Below are 14,957 nucleotides of genomic sequence, written 5' to 3' on the forward strand. Positions count from 1 at the left end.
TGTGGTTTATAGAGATTACTGTATTTGGGTTATTGGTAAACTAAGCATGGAAACCAACGTGATCACCTGTAGGAGGAAAATACAATGTTGAAATTGATACCAGTGGTGGGAGAAAGAACAAGGCATTTTACTCAGTCAAACACAATTAAATGGCTTCCAAAACATTCATACATGACCACCACCGAGACACTAGTTTTGCAAAACAGTTGCAATTTAATAGTAACAAAATGTTAGCTCTGACTAACAGATGACAATATCTCATTAGCCATCAAATGTAAACTTCTTACTCTGATTTTTTTTTTAAAAGTTTCAAATTAATCTGGTTTCTTCAACAAATTAAAAGGATTAGGGTTGGCCTGAACCCTAACACGAGGACAAACTTTGTTAGGATGAACATTTTAGTTTTATGAATTCAATCTGCATTCCTCTTGAGTTTCTTCAACCCTGCACTGGTGGCTGCATACTCAGTTGCTGAGATGAAAGCTGCTGAATTCCCTTGCTAAACTTATCCACTCCTCTGCACTGATCTACCCCTTAAAACCTGCATGATTGAATAAGGTTTTCTTCAAATATACAAGTGTTTCCTGAGTTAACGGTCAAACTTTGTCTGATAATGTTGCTGTGAAGTACCAAGATGTTTTATTGCAGTAAACATATAAAAATAAAAGTTGTCGTAGCTGCAAAAACAAAGAGCCAAATACTTGTGATAGTCAACCTCAAGTCTTTGAACAGTAAACATTTTATTCAACTGTCCTGATAACTGTCAAGTAAAGTTTAAACCAGAAATGTATGGATACAAAATAAATTAAATGTTGTTCTATTAAGATAAAAACCCTCAGCTTTAGTTTTCGTCATTTCACATTCAAAACTCTGCAGATTCAATTCTTCGCATATCTTGCCATTGTGGGCCGAGCTCCGTCCTCATTTCCATTAATTATTCATTGAAGGGGGAGCTAGGAAAGTACGATGAAAAGAACAGAAGGATTTTTTTGAAGAGGGATTGAAAGAGTCTTGGAAGGTAAACACTGTCATAGACCAGATGGAACAGAATGGTCCGTTTCTATGCTGTGCACAGTAAAAATCCATCCAGGCCATGCCAGCAGTTTTAAATGGTCCAACAATCGATCTCTAAAGTCTGTCTTTGTTATGCCAATATTGGCTAGAATTCCAGCCACTCTGTCATATAGATGCAGGTCGATGGAGAAATCTCCCCACCTTCATGGCAATCGTCAAATACCTGAAAAGTACGAATAGAGGAATTAAACACAAACAGAATAGGACAAGCAATATACAGAACCAACATAAGCCTACAAATCAACAGAGCGGTGCAGCATCAAGCAGGTATCCAAAAATTAAAAAGAAATCCTTCTGCTTAATACTGCAGTTAACTATGTACTTTTGGAGAAAAACAATTTGAGATGCTCTGAAACAAAAATACAAATTGCTGGAAAAATAGCAGGTCCGGCAGCACCTAGTCATACAAACATTCAGCATAGTGAAAAAAGTCCCAGCCTATCCAGCCTCTCTTTAAAACCCACCAGTCCTGGCACCATTCTCGCAAATCTTTTGTGAACCATCTCTAATTTAAAAATATCCTTCTTATAACAGGGTGACCAGAACTGTACACAGTACTCCAAAACTGGCTTTCTCTGGAAGACAATTTCTTGTTTAAAAAAGAAGACAGACTTGTTTGCCTATTCAGTCAATGAACTACATTTTGAAGTGCAGTTATAGTTGTACTGTTAGAACTTATGTTTAAAGAAAAGAAAAACAGCCCAATTACAGAGCATGGATTGTTGAACCTGCAAGTAATCACCTTGGATTAGATGTCCAGAGTTTCTGCCTCCTGAGAGAGTTTACATAAATTTGTTGGGAGGGGGTTACATCATCTAGTATACTGGCAAATCAAAGGACTGTCAGCAGCTACGTAAATGAAGGAAAGGGAAGATCATATAACTGGAAATGGTTCTTTAAGTTGTGGATGAAAAGGAAACGGCAGGACTAATGTGTCTTCTTTTCCAAGACAGTAGTACCTGCAGCAGTCTAATATCCAAACTCAGGAATTCCCTTACTAAACCTCTTCTACAAGATCTCCATTAAACTCCTCTTTTCTAATGTCTCCTCCTTTGGCTTCTGATTTATCAAGAACCTTGGGAAAATTTTCTGTATTAATGCACAAAGAAATGTTTTTGTATGCACAGAGACATATTACAACTCAAAACTGTGGTGTCAGTTGCAGCAAAGTAGCCAACTTAAAAAAAATACAAATACAAAATAAAATGAATAATTTTGGGAGCAAGGGGAGGATTTGAAACTACTATTAACAATTTTGCTGTCATTAAAAGTTCTGTCAATGTTTTTATAACAATAGCTCTGCACCCTTTCAATCATTACAGTTACTCCATTGCTGTGATAACAGTCCCAGGAGAACAGTCTGCCAGCAATGAGCAGCAGACAACAGGTGTTGTGTATATCAAAAACAGCAATAAAAACGAAGTCACAAATTAATCCAAACTGAAACACAGGAAAAGAAGAACATGCAATTTTCTGAAAATGCATTAAAAAAAATTGAAATCACTTCCAAAACAAAGGAATGTAGAAGTATAGTTTATATTTAACCACTGATCAGGAAGTCAGCATAAGGGACTTTTGTAAAAACAATGCATATTTTAGTTGGAAAGATAAAGCTGAAAAATGCAAGTTTTATGATTAGTTTGTTTTTAGAACTCAAAAGGAAAAGTGGGACTATGGTGCTCTTTTACTGAAACAGGATTTGGTAGTTTTGCAGGACATGTTGGCACTAGATTTCCCTTGAGGGGGAAAAGAAAGTAGCTGTCGAATATTAACTTGTGGATTGGTTCAAGTAACAGTCTTTCACTGAACTGAGAGAAGACAGAACAGCTGGAACGAGGCCTCCAGCAAGCAAAATCACTCTGTCAGGTCAGGCGATGGCATAGTGGTATTATCATGAAACTATTAATCCAGAAACTCAGCTAATGTTGTGGGGACCTAGGTTTAATCCTGGCAGATTGTAGAATTTGAATTTAATAAAAAAATCTGGAATTCTACTGATGATCATGAAACTATTGATGTCAGTTGGAAAAACCCATCTGGCTCATTCATGGCCTTCTGCCATCCTCACCTGATCTGGCCTACATATGACTCCAGATCCACTGCAATGTGTTTGACTCTCAATTGCCCTCTGAAATGGTTTAGCAATGCACTCAGTTGTAACAATCAAAATCTCAACACAGAAATGAAACCACCTAGCACTGACCCAGAAAGATAACCTCCTGCTGATTACCATACACCATTCTCCCTCAGCTGATGAATCAGTACTCCTCCAGTAAGCACTTAGAGGAAGAACGGAGGGTGGCAAGGGTGCAAACTGTACTCTGGGTGGGGATTTCAAAGCCCAGCATCAAGAGTACACCGCTGGTCTGGTCTTAAAAAGTCTGATATCAAGGGACCTTACAAGAAAAAACATACTTAACCTCATCCTTACCAATCTGTCAGCTGCAGATACATCTGTCCGTGACAGTATTGGGAAGGGTGACCACTACACTGTCCTAGTGGAGACAAAGTCCACCTTCACATCGGGAAAACCTACAATCGTGTTGATACTATCATGCTAAATGGGACAGACTTTGAAGTGATTGGGCATCCATTACACAGTATGGGCTATCAACAGCAGCAATTCCAAAACAATCTGCAAAGCCAGGCCTAGCATAAACCCCATCCCCCCACATCCACACCCCAAAACTCAACCATCACCATCAAGCCAGATTCAATGGATACAGCAAGAGGGGATGCCAGGAGCAGCACTGAATATACCTAAAATGAGTTGCCAACCTGAGGAAGCTGTCAAACAAGATTACAAACAAATGGACCAGATCCAAGCTGTGTCACATCCAGTCGCGAACAGTGATGAACAATCAAACAACTCACTGGAGGAGGCGATTCCACAAATATCTCCATCCCCAATAATGGAAGAAGCGAACATATCAGCACAAAAGATAAGGCCGAAGCATTGGCAACAATATTCAGCCTTAAGTGCTAAGTGGATGACCAATCTTGGCCTCCTCAATGGCCCCAGTATCACAGATACCAGCCTTCAACCAATCCAATTCACTATGTGATATTAATAAACGACTGGGGGCACTGGACAGTAAAAGACTATGGATCCTGACAACATTCTGGAAATATTACTGAAGACTTATGCTTCAGAACTTGCTGCAACCTTAGCCAAGTAGTTTACAGTACAGCTACAACACTGGTATCTACTTGACAATACAGGTATGTCCTATATTCAAACATCAGAACAAATTCAATCCAGCCAATTACTGCCCCAGTTTATTCTTGAACACCAGTAAAGTGATGGAAAGCGTAATCAAAAGTGCTATCAAGCAACACCTGCTCAATGATATTCAGCTTGGCTTCTGCCAGGGTCACCGAACTCCTGACCTCATTACAGACTTGGTTCAAATGTAGACAAAAGAGCGGAGTTCCAAAGATGAGGTGAGAATGACAGCCCCTGATATCAAGACTGCATTTGACCAAGTGCGGTATCAAAGAGCCCTTGCAAAACCGGAGTCAATGGGAACTGGGGAAAAGCTCTCTGCTGGTTGGAATCATACCTGGCACATTGGAAAATGGTTGTGGTTGTTGGTGGTCAGTCATCTCAGCTCCAGGATATCTCAGTAGAGAATCCTCAAGGTACTGTCTTAGGCTCAATGATCTTCAACTGTTTGATCAATGACCTTCCGTCCATCACAACATCTGAAGCAGGGATGTTTGCCACTGATTGAACAATTCACACCTCCTCAGATACTGAAGGAGCCCATATTCAAATGCAAGATCTGGACAATATTCAGGCTTGAGTGGACAAATGGCAAGTAACATTCGCACCATACAAATGTCAGGCATTGACCATCTCCAATGAGAGACGAACCTACCACCGCCCTTCACGGTGTTATCATCAACATTCTTTGGTGTTACCCTTAACCAGAAACTAAACTGTACTCGCCACAAGAACAATCAGAGACTGGAATACTGCAGTGAGTAACTACTCCCCTGACTTTTCAAAGCCAGTCCACCACCTACAAGGCACAAGTCAGGAGTGCGATGAATAGTCGCCACTTGCCTTGATGGATGCAGCTTCAACTACACTCATGAAGCTTGACACCATCCAGGACAGAGCAGCCTTCTTGATTGGCACCACATCTGCAAACATTCACCACTTATGCTCAGTAGCAGCAGTGTTTTACTATTTACAAAATGCACTGCAGAAATTCAAAGATCTTTGCTGAACATCTTCCAAACCTATGACCACGTCCACATAGAAGGACATGGGCAGCAAATACTTTGGAAGACCACCTTCAAATTCTCCCCCAAAGCCTCCAAGTCAAGTTCACCTTCACTGATGCTGGGTCAAAATCCAGGAATTTCCTCCCTGAATGGCATTGCAACCCACACCTAGACTGCAGCAGTTCAACAAGGCAGCTCATCACCATTGTCTCAAGGGCAACTAGGGACAAGCAATAAACACTGGACAGCCAGTGAGCCATCCATATCCCATGAATACACAAAAGACTTTGCAAAAAGAACAAATTGTTAACTTAAGCTAAGACCCATGCTCAATGACTCATTACTGAACTGAAGGTTGCCTCAATTGGCATCATGAGATCATTACCAAAAGGGAACTGTGAGAACGTCACCTAATTTCTCCTTGAGATTTGGATTCTGACATAAATCTTCCGCCTGTATTTTCCACCAACTTCTTCCTACAAAAGCTATTTGTCTCATTTTCCCCAACCTGTGTGTGAGCAAATGTACATGCTTAGATTTAAAGGGGGCTTAGTTTAAATTTGCAAATTAATGAATAATGTTTGTCATATGTAAAAGGATAGTTTTGCTATAATAAATTGTTTTCTTCTTCATTGACAAAATCCGGAGAATTTTCCTTATCTTAGACAATGATACAGTGGAACATCAACTATCCTTGACCTTAAGCTGGCCATATTTCACATTTGTGCTGAGTTCTAAAGGTCAACTTTCAGCACATTATTTTTAAATCAGTGTTGTGACACTGCGCTGTTAAGTATTATCTACAAATGATAAAATAATAGAGGTTGTTTTCAACTCTAGTAATTTATTTCTCTAACCCAAGTAGCAGGGAGTAGCTAAGATGTAATTAAAAGGATAACACATAACTAGCCTAGAAAATAACATACTTACTGGGCACATTCCACAAGGTGTCCGCATCAAGCCAGTGGGCTGAATTATGAGATTAACTGCCCGATACAGCTTCATTTGTCCATCCACACTCCCAACAGTCCCTTCCTTTGCAGCTATGATGGTCATCTCCACCTTTCCGTCATATATCAATGTATTCAGAATGGTTTCAATGTCTTCCATGGAGAGTTCCACCTGAGATTACAAAAGCTATTGAAGTTATTCACAGTCACTGAGCAATAGGGAAGATTCACAGACTTTTTTTTATTTCAAAAGTATACTTTATTCATAAAATAATTTGATGGTCTGTACAGTTGGTCATGCCATACATACGTAAACATTTACATACAGAGATCAGAATTTATCATTTGTACATACAGGTCTGTACATTTATCAATCATATATCCATATATTTAGCTGAGGCGTTAGCAGAGCCCAAATGACTGCGTGGGCCCCCTGTTCTTCTTAGGCAGGCAGATGTTACACGGTGGTCTTTCCCCACTGCGCCTTAACGGCAGCTGCCCCAAGTTTCAGCGCGTCCCTCAACACAGTCCTGGACCTTGGAATGTGCCAGTCTGCAACACTCAGTCGGGATCAGTTCCTTCAGCTGGAAGATCAACAGGTTTCGGACCGCCCAGAGAACGTCCTTCACCGAGTTGATGATCCTCCAGGCACAGTTGATGTTCGTCTCGGTGTGCGTCCCGGGCAACAGGCAGTAGAGCACGGAGTCCCGCGTCACGGCGCTGCTCGGGACGAACCTCGACAAACACCACTGCATTCCTCTCCAGACTTCCTCTGCATAGGCACATTCCAGAAGGAGGTGTGTGACAGTCTCGTTCCCCCCCGGAGCCGCTTTGAGGGCAACGTGCGGTGCGGCAGAGAGTCCAGGCGTGCATGAAGGATCTCACAGGCAGAGCCCCTCTCACCACCAGCCAAGCCATGTCTTGGTGCTTGTTGGAAAGTTCTGGCGATGAGGCATTTTGCCAAATGGCTTTGACAGTCTGCTCAGGGAACCGCTCGATAGGATCCGCCCTCTCCTTTTCCCAAAGGGTCTCAAGGACACTATGTGCTGACCACTTCCTGATGGACTTGTGGTCAAAGGTGTTTTTCCTCATAAATTTCTCCACGGAGGACAGGTGATACGAATGGTCCAACTACTCGGAGCGTTCTGCCGCAGCAAGACCAGGCCCATCCTTTGCAACACCGGGGACAGGTAGAACCTCAGTACGTAGTGACACTTGGTGTCTGCGTACCAGGGATCCACACACAGGTTGATGCAGCCACACACAAAGGTGGCCATCAGGGTGAGGGTAGTATTGGGTGTATGTTTTCCCCGTTGCCCAGATCTTTATACATAGAGTCCCTTCGGACCTGATCCATCTTTGACCTCCATATAAATTGGAAGATGGCCCGGGTGACTGCAGCGGCACAGGTTCTGCGAATAGGGCAGACCTGTGCCACGTATAACAGCAATGACAGTGCCTCACACCTGATGACCAGGTTTTTTCCCCGCGACGGAGAGCGACTGTAGCTTCCATCTGCCCAGTTTCTGCCTCACTTTGCTGTTACGCTCCTCCTCAGACTTGGTGCACGCCCCAGCCCCCCCCGAACCAAATACCCAGCACCTTCAGTGGTCAGTCCTGACGCTGAAGGGGATCGAGGATTGGTCGGCCCAGTTCCCGAAGAGCATGGCCTCGCTCTTGCCTCGGTTTACCTTGGCCCCAGAGGCCCGTTCAAACTGGTCACAGATGCACATGAGTCTGCGCACGGACAGCGGATCCAAGCAGAAAACGGTGACGTCAATGTACAAGGAGGCCTTAACCTGCAGGCCCTAGCTGCCAGGAATAGTCACCCCTCTCAGGCTTGCATCCTTCCTGATGGACTCGGCAAATGGCTCTATGCAGCACACAACCAAGGCAGGAGAGAAGGGGCAGCCCTGCCTGACTCCAGATCTGACTGGGAAGCTATCTGACTCCGACCCATTGATTGAGACTGCACTGACAATGTTGGTGTACAGCAGTCTGATCTAATTGCAGATTCCCTCCCCAAAGCCCATTTTAGACAGCACATCTCTCATATACGTGTGCAGACACAACAGAAAACTAAAAGGTCAAGCTGTTTGTTGGAATGAGAAGTGATTTCGTACTAGTCCAATCCAACAACCGTTTTAGTGATTAGTACTGGTGATTTAGTGATAATGCAGCCCATTAACTTTCAGCAGTGGTACCTTTAAAATAGGAACAGAACAGTAGTTTTCTACATATAGCTACAGAACCAGTAAACTATGAATCCAGAGGATATAGTTATTTAAATAGCAAAATATGGATGGACATGAGTGTAAGTCCTGTGTAAGGACTGGCCATTAACCCTTTGAAGAACAAAACAGGTTTATTGAGTTTAGCCACTGATGAGCAATTGAACTCCAGATATCTGTCTTTGTCCATATTCCTTATTGTTAGTTGGCAAAAATCTCTGTTTTAAAGTTAACAATTGATCTAACATTCTGTCACTAATGGCAATTAATGTTTCAAATTTCTACCAATTGTTGCACATGCAAATGTTCCCAATTTCAATCCTTAAATTTAGTTTTTTTTAAAAAAGGTAATACACTTTAGTCCTATACGCAACAACCCAAAGCAATCATTTCTCTGTATTTCAATACATCTGCTCCCCTTCACATCAAATCATATCAACTTTCTTGTTCACTGGTAATGGTAATAACCATAATTTATTAAATCTCAATTTAAATTTGATTAGATTACTTACAGTGTGGAAACAGGCCCTTCGACCCAGCAAGTCCACACCGACCCTCCTTACAGCAACCCACCCATACCCATTCCCCTACAATTACCCCTTCACCTAACACTACAGGCAATTTAGCATGGCCAATTCACCAAACCTGCACATTTTTTGGACTGTGGAAGGAAACCAGAGCACCCGGAGGAAACCCACGCAGACACGGGGAGAATGTGCAAACTCCACACAGACAGTTGCTTGAGGCGGGAATTGAACCCACGTCTCTGGCGCTGTGAGGCAGCAGTGCTAACCACTGTGCCAACATTCCGCTGCTTGACTCTTATGGTCAAGTTATCATGCCACTAAATATATGCTAAAGTCTATGCAAGACCAACAGGTCCAAGCTGTCAAGACGACCAGAAGTACAAAGGACAGTAGATTTGCAACCTAGTTGTGCAAGTGCTCTTGCAAAGAAAATTCACTTGTGTCTTGGTCTCATCAGAGATGATGATGGTAAGTTTAGAATCTGTCAGTAATCACTCCAGTATAGATGGGAATTGGGTCATGCTGCATTTTTTCTTCCCAGGCAACTTTTAGGGTGTTGGGTACCTTTCGGGTTGAATGCAGAGACAATGGACTTGGTTATCTTCAACTTGTAGAAACGTTCGTCCATTTTTGACAGGCCAAAGTTTAGTTCGGCCTCTGTATCCTGGAAAGATTTTGTCCGAGTTGTCAATACAATATTATTGGCAAAAGTAAATTTTCATGATGGGGTTGGCATGTAGCTAACATGGATATTAAAAAAGGTCGGCACCATAACGTCTTGTGGGAGATCACTGAGTGATTCTAGAGAGCTGACTTTGTCCCATCAGTAGATCTACATTGCAAAGTAATAGAACAATGTCCACAGTAGACAGGTACACGATAGCAACAGGGGCAATTTGAGCAGTAATCTATGTTTCCATACAATTGTAAGTTTCATAGATTTATGAAAGCAGCTTTTCAAGGGCTTGTTTACAGAAACTGCGATATATTCATCCATGGCCACATCTGCCTTCATAAGTCGATGTGAAAGATCCCACATACCATTTGAAAGAAGAGTAGGGAATTCTCCCCAAGACTTGGCTAATATTTAACCCTCAACAATCATAGCTGGAATATGATGACCATGGTTTTATAGCAAATGACAAATCAATAGTGCACTTTAAATGATCTTCGAGAAAGCTGCACACAAAGATCTAGCAATTCGTGTGGTATGTTGCCCCCTCTTCTTAATGACTGTTTAAGTGAAGTTAATGGGAATGATTTGGTGTGTAATAGCAGTGATGTCAATTAAGTAACCAATTACACTGAAGCACTGAGACATAGCAAACCAGGATGCTAAAAATACTTAAATTTCACTTTTAATCCAAATTTTCAGATAACCGAATTCTCAATTAGACTAAGGTAAAAGTTGGCTCAGTGGTTAGCACTGCCACCTCACCGTGCCAGGAACCCGGGTTCGATTCCAGCTTCGGGCACTGTCTGTGTGGAGTTTGCACATTCTCCCAGTGTCTGCGTGGATTTCCTGTGGGTGCTCTGGTTTCCTCCCACAATCCAAAGATGTGCAGATCAGGTGAATTGGCCATGCTAAATTGCCCATAGCATTTGGAGATATGTAGGTTAGGTGCATTAGTCAGGGGTCAAATGTAGGGGAATGGATCTGGGTGGGTTACTCTTCGGAGGGTCAGTGTGGACTTGTTAGGCTGAATGGCCTGTTTCCACACTGTAGGGCTCCATAAAAATCGGTGAAAGATATGGAAATTATTGAAGAGACACTTAGCATATACAAATATAGAATTAGCTCTTTCAGGGTTAGTTAGAGTTTAACAATAATTATGAGGTTATTATGGTGTTGAAAGCTCAGTTATATGTTATTCAATGCAGTGATGAGTGATATTGATGCCAATCATATCACAAGGACTCCATATCACTCATGCATTGGAGTGCAAACAGTTGGATTTTATCTCATTAGCTTGAGTTAATCAAGAATGTTCAATGCTTTGTAGTTCTCAGACTGGTATTAAAGATAAAGAATGACAATATTATCCCATGATATAGAGTACAGCGGTTATGATAGCAACCCAGCATGGTGGTCAGCTAGTTCCCCTGTGGAAAATCATCATCAGTGTCAACAAGTGGTGAGGCTAGTACAATTACAACATTTAAAAGACTTCTGGATAGGTATATGAATAGAGGGATGGGCCAAATGCTACTAATTAATTTAGGATATCTGGTTGGCATGGATGAGTTGGACCAAAGTGTTGGTTCCTGTGCCACAGATCTCCAGGGCTCTAACTCTATGACCTGGTAACCTTGACACTCAATTATCTTCTAACCAAATAGAACAATATTTTCTGTGACAACTCAAACATTCAACTTTCCACTTTTTTATACCTTGCTGATACCCAATTCACAGATGTATTTCCACACTTCGTGGGATGAAGCAAATGAACTGTTCCTCTGTACCACTGGACTTTGTTTACTCTCACGAGCCACTTCTGCCTGTAGGGAAGACATAGTTGTTTTCATCATTCGTCTCAATTTCCATGTAATAGTGCTCAATGTAATGATTCAAATTTCCATTCATTACAGTGATGTTCAGCATTCTCTGCAGTTATATCACTTACAGGTTTACATTAAGTATCAAACACTCCTAACAATGTGCAATGTAACATTAGGGAACCTAGACTCAAAAACTTGGATCCAAGTAGTTTGATATTGTTAAGTTGAAGGAGTGTACTCTACCTTTAAGAAAAACTGAATGGTGTTCTGAACCGAGAGCTTACAAGCACATATGTCTATGACTAGATGGCAATCCCAGAGTATTGGAAAGTCAAAAATATGTAACATTTGGCTGTGAAATGGATACCTGAGTTTTGGTTGCTGTTTGACAACAATTTGAATTTAACCAGTTTAAATTATGCCCCAGGATATTAAAACCCAATAGAGTTTAAATTTATTGGTTCCAGGTCAGCAAAACAATGAGACAATCAGGTGTTGGGGGTACAAAAATGTGGCCATTTTGAAAATTGGTCAGAGAGCAACTGCCATAGAGGCAGCTCCAAGAAATGAGGAAATACTCTCTACCTTTTCATTTGCAACATACTCACAGCCAAAAGAAAGAAGATGACCCAGGGAATTCAGCAGCCAGAAGAGTGAAGTGACAGAAGACGACAGTGGCTGTGTGGTATTGAAACTAAGTTGATGTAATTTTAATAAGCGTCTTATTGGAACAGCATATTATTATGGAGTTGGAGGCAGGTAATTAGCAGTTAAGAGAAAGGGGGGCTTAGAGTTGTGAATAGTTGTTGTTTAACGTTCACTTTTAGAGATTAAAAAAAATTGATGTTATTTTCTTCAAATAGTGGAATCTGGGAGTTCTCTATCACACATATTAAGAGATGGTGAGGAGAGGTCAGCTTTTCCTGGTGTTTGGTTTCATTAACAGAGGGGTTCACCACCGTGTCATAACAATATAAGGATATTTTAATCATAAAGAACAGTGGAACCTCAGGAATATGCTGTTTGTTCACATAGTGGATACCCATTTCTCAGAGCAAGAGCCCTGTCTGCATATGATAAGGTCAGGGTTCAAATCATATAACAAGTGACTTCTGCATAGTGTTATCAGGTCTAGAACCTTTTCATGGATTTGTTTTGATGACATAAAATTGTTCCAGCTTCACTCTCAACTCTCCATTCTTAAATTAGACTTTAGTCAATATATCTGTTTATTGTTGCTCAGATCAAATGGCTTTTGGAGAGATTTGAGCAGTGTATATGACACATGCAAAGAGCATTTCTTTGTATTTATTCACATTTTTTGATTATGGACTAAAATGGAGAAAAAAAATGATCAGCTCAAGAATTAACTCAGCAGACCCTGTGGTCAGGGATCACAAAACTGCCTTCTCAGTCTTTCCTTCCAACTATAACACCCATTGCCTTTTCCATGACTGTCTATGTAATGTGTAGAGAAGGAGCGTGTAAAGGGACGAGAGTTTTAACTGGTAGAGTTTTATGTCTATGGTTCATTAGTGTATAAATGGAGTTTGACTATTTTTACAAATAAATATCTTTTTTGATACATACAGATACCTAGTCAGTACTTTCAATGAACCAAAGTCAGAAAGGCAAATAAATTTGAGAATACACTGTACTTTCCAAAAATATTTAATTTCTGTGATGACATCAGGAATAGCAAGGCTTGATTTTCAGCATGCTAATCCTTGCATAACAATGCACATGGCAATATAACTGTTTGAGACAGGCACAATAGACCAGAAGGTCATTTCCTCACCCTCACTGCTTAAATCGCATTGCAGCTTAGCACCAGTGGCAAATACCTGTCATTCCCTTAACAACAAATTTACTAATTCAGAAAGCATAATGTACTGTAAAAAACTGATCATGACTTGTAGATATTAGAGTTTGGAGAAAAGTCTAGAGGAACTTGTGTGATTGACAGAAACAATAAAAGGGAGGAGAATAGGACTACAGAGGAGGATAAATTAGTCTTGTCACAGACTGATAAAGAAATGAAGCACTAAAGCCATTTGCAAACTCTAAAATAGGTACAAACATGGTGGGCTAAATAGTGTAATGTGCTGTACTGTTTTACGTTCTATGTTTCTTTTAAACCTGATGAAGCCAAATCATTTTTATAGCAAAAGAGCAACCTTCCAAAATGTTTAGGATTAAATTATATGTACAAGTCTCAAGCATGACCTCTCATTGTTGTACTTCGTTGTTGGAACACCTACTGCATTACACATTAAATATTCCTGATTCTGTAGAAGTAGTGAGAGTGAGTGAGAAAGTAACCTTTCTATGCCATACCTTATTCTGTAAGAATTTGAAGCACTGCTGATTCAACACCTCCACAAACTCGGACTCAAAATCCTGGTCACTGTACCATGCTCCACCAGTCACAGATCGATCTGGCTGCAGATTATATAACATGTATACTTTTTTCTTCGAAGCCTGGAAGGACAGAAGATAATGCTTGTTCTTGTTTCTTGTGGAAAACATTGGAAAGACAATATTCATCACCATAGTTGACAAGAGGGCATCAAGAATTAACCATGAAGAGAGATGCTGGAGCAGTATATAGCCCAGAATACAAACCAGGCAGAGACATGGTGCAGGTAGGGATTTTTACATTCATCCACCAGGCTTTACGGTCCTTCATCTAGAGCCAGACCTCAAGTTAACTATTCTTCCAAGCTCGATTTCACAATTTGTGATGCGGAGTTTCAACTCAATATCTCTATTGCTAGACCAATCTTTTCTATTGTTGTTAATTGTTTTGGTGCAAGGTAATGCATAACTGGAACAAACTTTAACCTTTGACATTCTTTGCTGAGATCAGGATATCGCAAACCTGCTGGCAAAACGATACAGTGGACAGGTTTCACTATTCTAGCACTTAGACCACACCACATCTCTAATGGGACAGACATTCAAATTGGAAAGTTACTATGCAACAAAAGATTAAAAAAAGGGTTCGTCCTGGAAATTGTAAGAACAGCAGTGCTGGAAATCTGAAATAAAATCAAACACAAAGTGCTCGGAATACTTAAAAAAAACAGTCAATGTAAAATACAAGGAAATGACTGGCAGAAAGAGACTAGTTGGTCCAGTTAGCCTCCACAGATTCATGACAGCTGACCAAACACTTGTTGTGTTCTGGGAGACGTAACCAACCAAAGAAAAATCCAGAGTCAACAAGAGGATGGGGAAGAGGAAGAAGAAGAAAAACACACTCCACATTCCCACTCTCACAATCAAAATCTGTCCAGTAGATCACATGACCTCACCTGGGAGTGAGGTTCCATATAAGACATGTAGAAAATCATCCATAGAAAAGACACTACATGTTTTAACTCTGTATAAGAACTCAATTTCACAAGTATGTTTTCAAAATGTTGAAAGTAGCTTCGTCT

The 14,957-nt window shown here is 40.9% G+C and overlaps 1 protein-coding gene across 2 annotated transcripts in view; it reads right to left on the reverse strand.

The window, feature by feature from the left end:
• The window catches only part of polr3f (polymerase (RNA) III (DNA directed) polypeptide F), a 36,124-nt gene continuing 21,167 nt past the window's right edge, over positions 1-14,957 (reverse strand). For both annotated transcript variants that reach the window (XM_072581233.1, XM_072581235.1), the window contains exons 6-9: positions 13,852-13,995; positions 11,407-11,514; positions 6,238-6,429; positions 1-1,237 (exon numbers count right to left, since the gene is read on the reverse strand). In XM_072581233.1, coding sequence (XP_072437334.1) covers positions 1,160-1,237; positions 6,238-6,429; positions 11,407-11,514; positions 13,852-13,995 — 522 coding nt within the window. In that variant the 3' untranslated portion in view covers positions 1-1,159. The remainder of the gene's footprint in view (positions 1,238-6,237; positions 6,430-11,406; positions 11,515-13,851; positions 13,996-14,957) is intronic.

This window comes from Chiloscyllium punctatum, chromosome 11 (genome assembly GCF_047496795.1).
Source record: "Chiloscyllium punctatum isolate Juve2018m chromosome 11, sChiPun1.3, whole genome shotgun sequence".
Classification (NCBI taxonomy): Eukaryota; Metazoa; Chordata; class Chondrichthyes; order Orectolobiformes; family Hemiscylliidae; genus Chiloscyllium; species Chiloscyllium punctatum.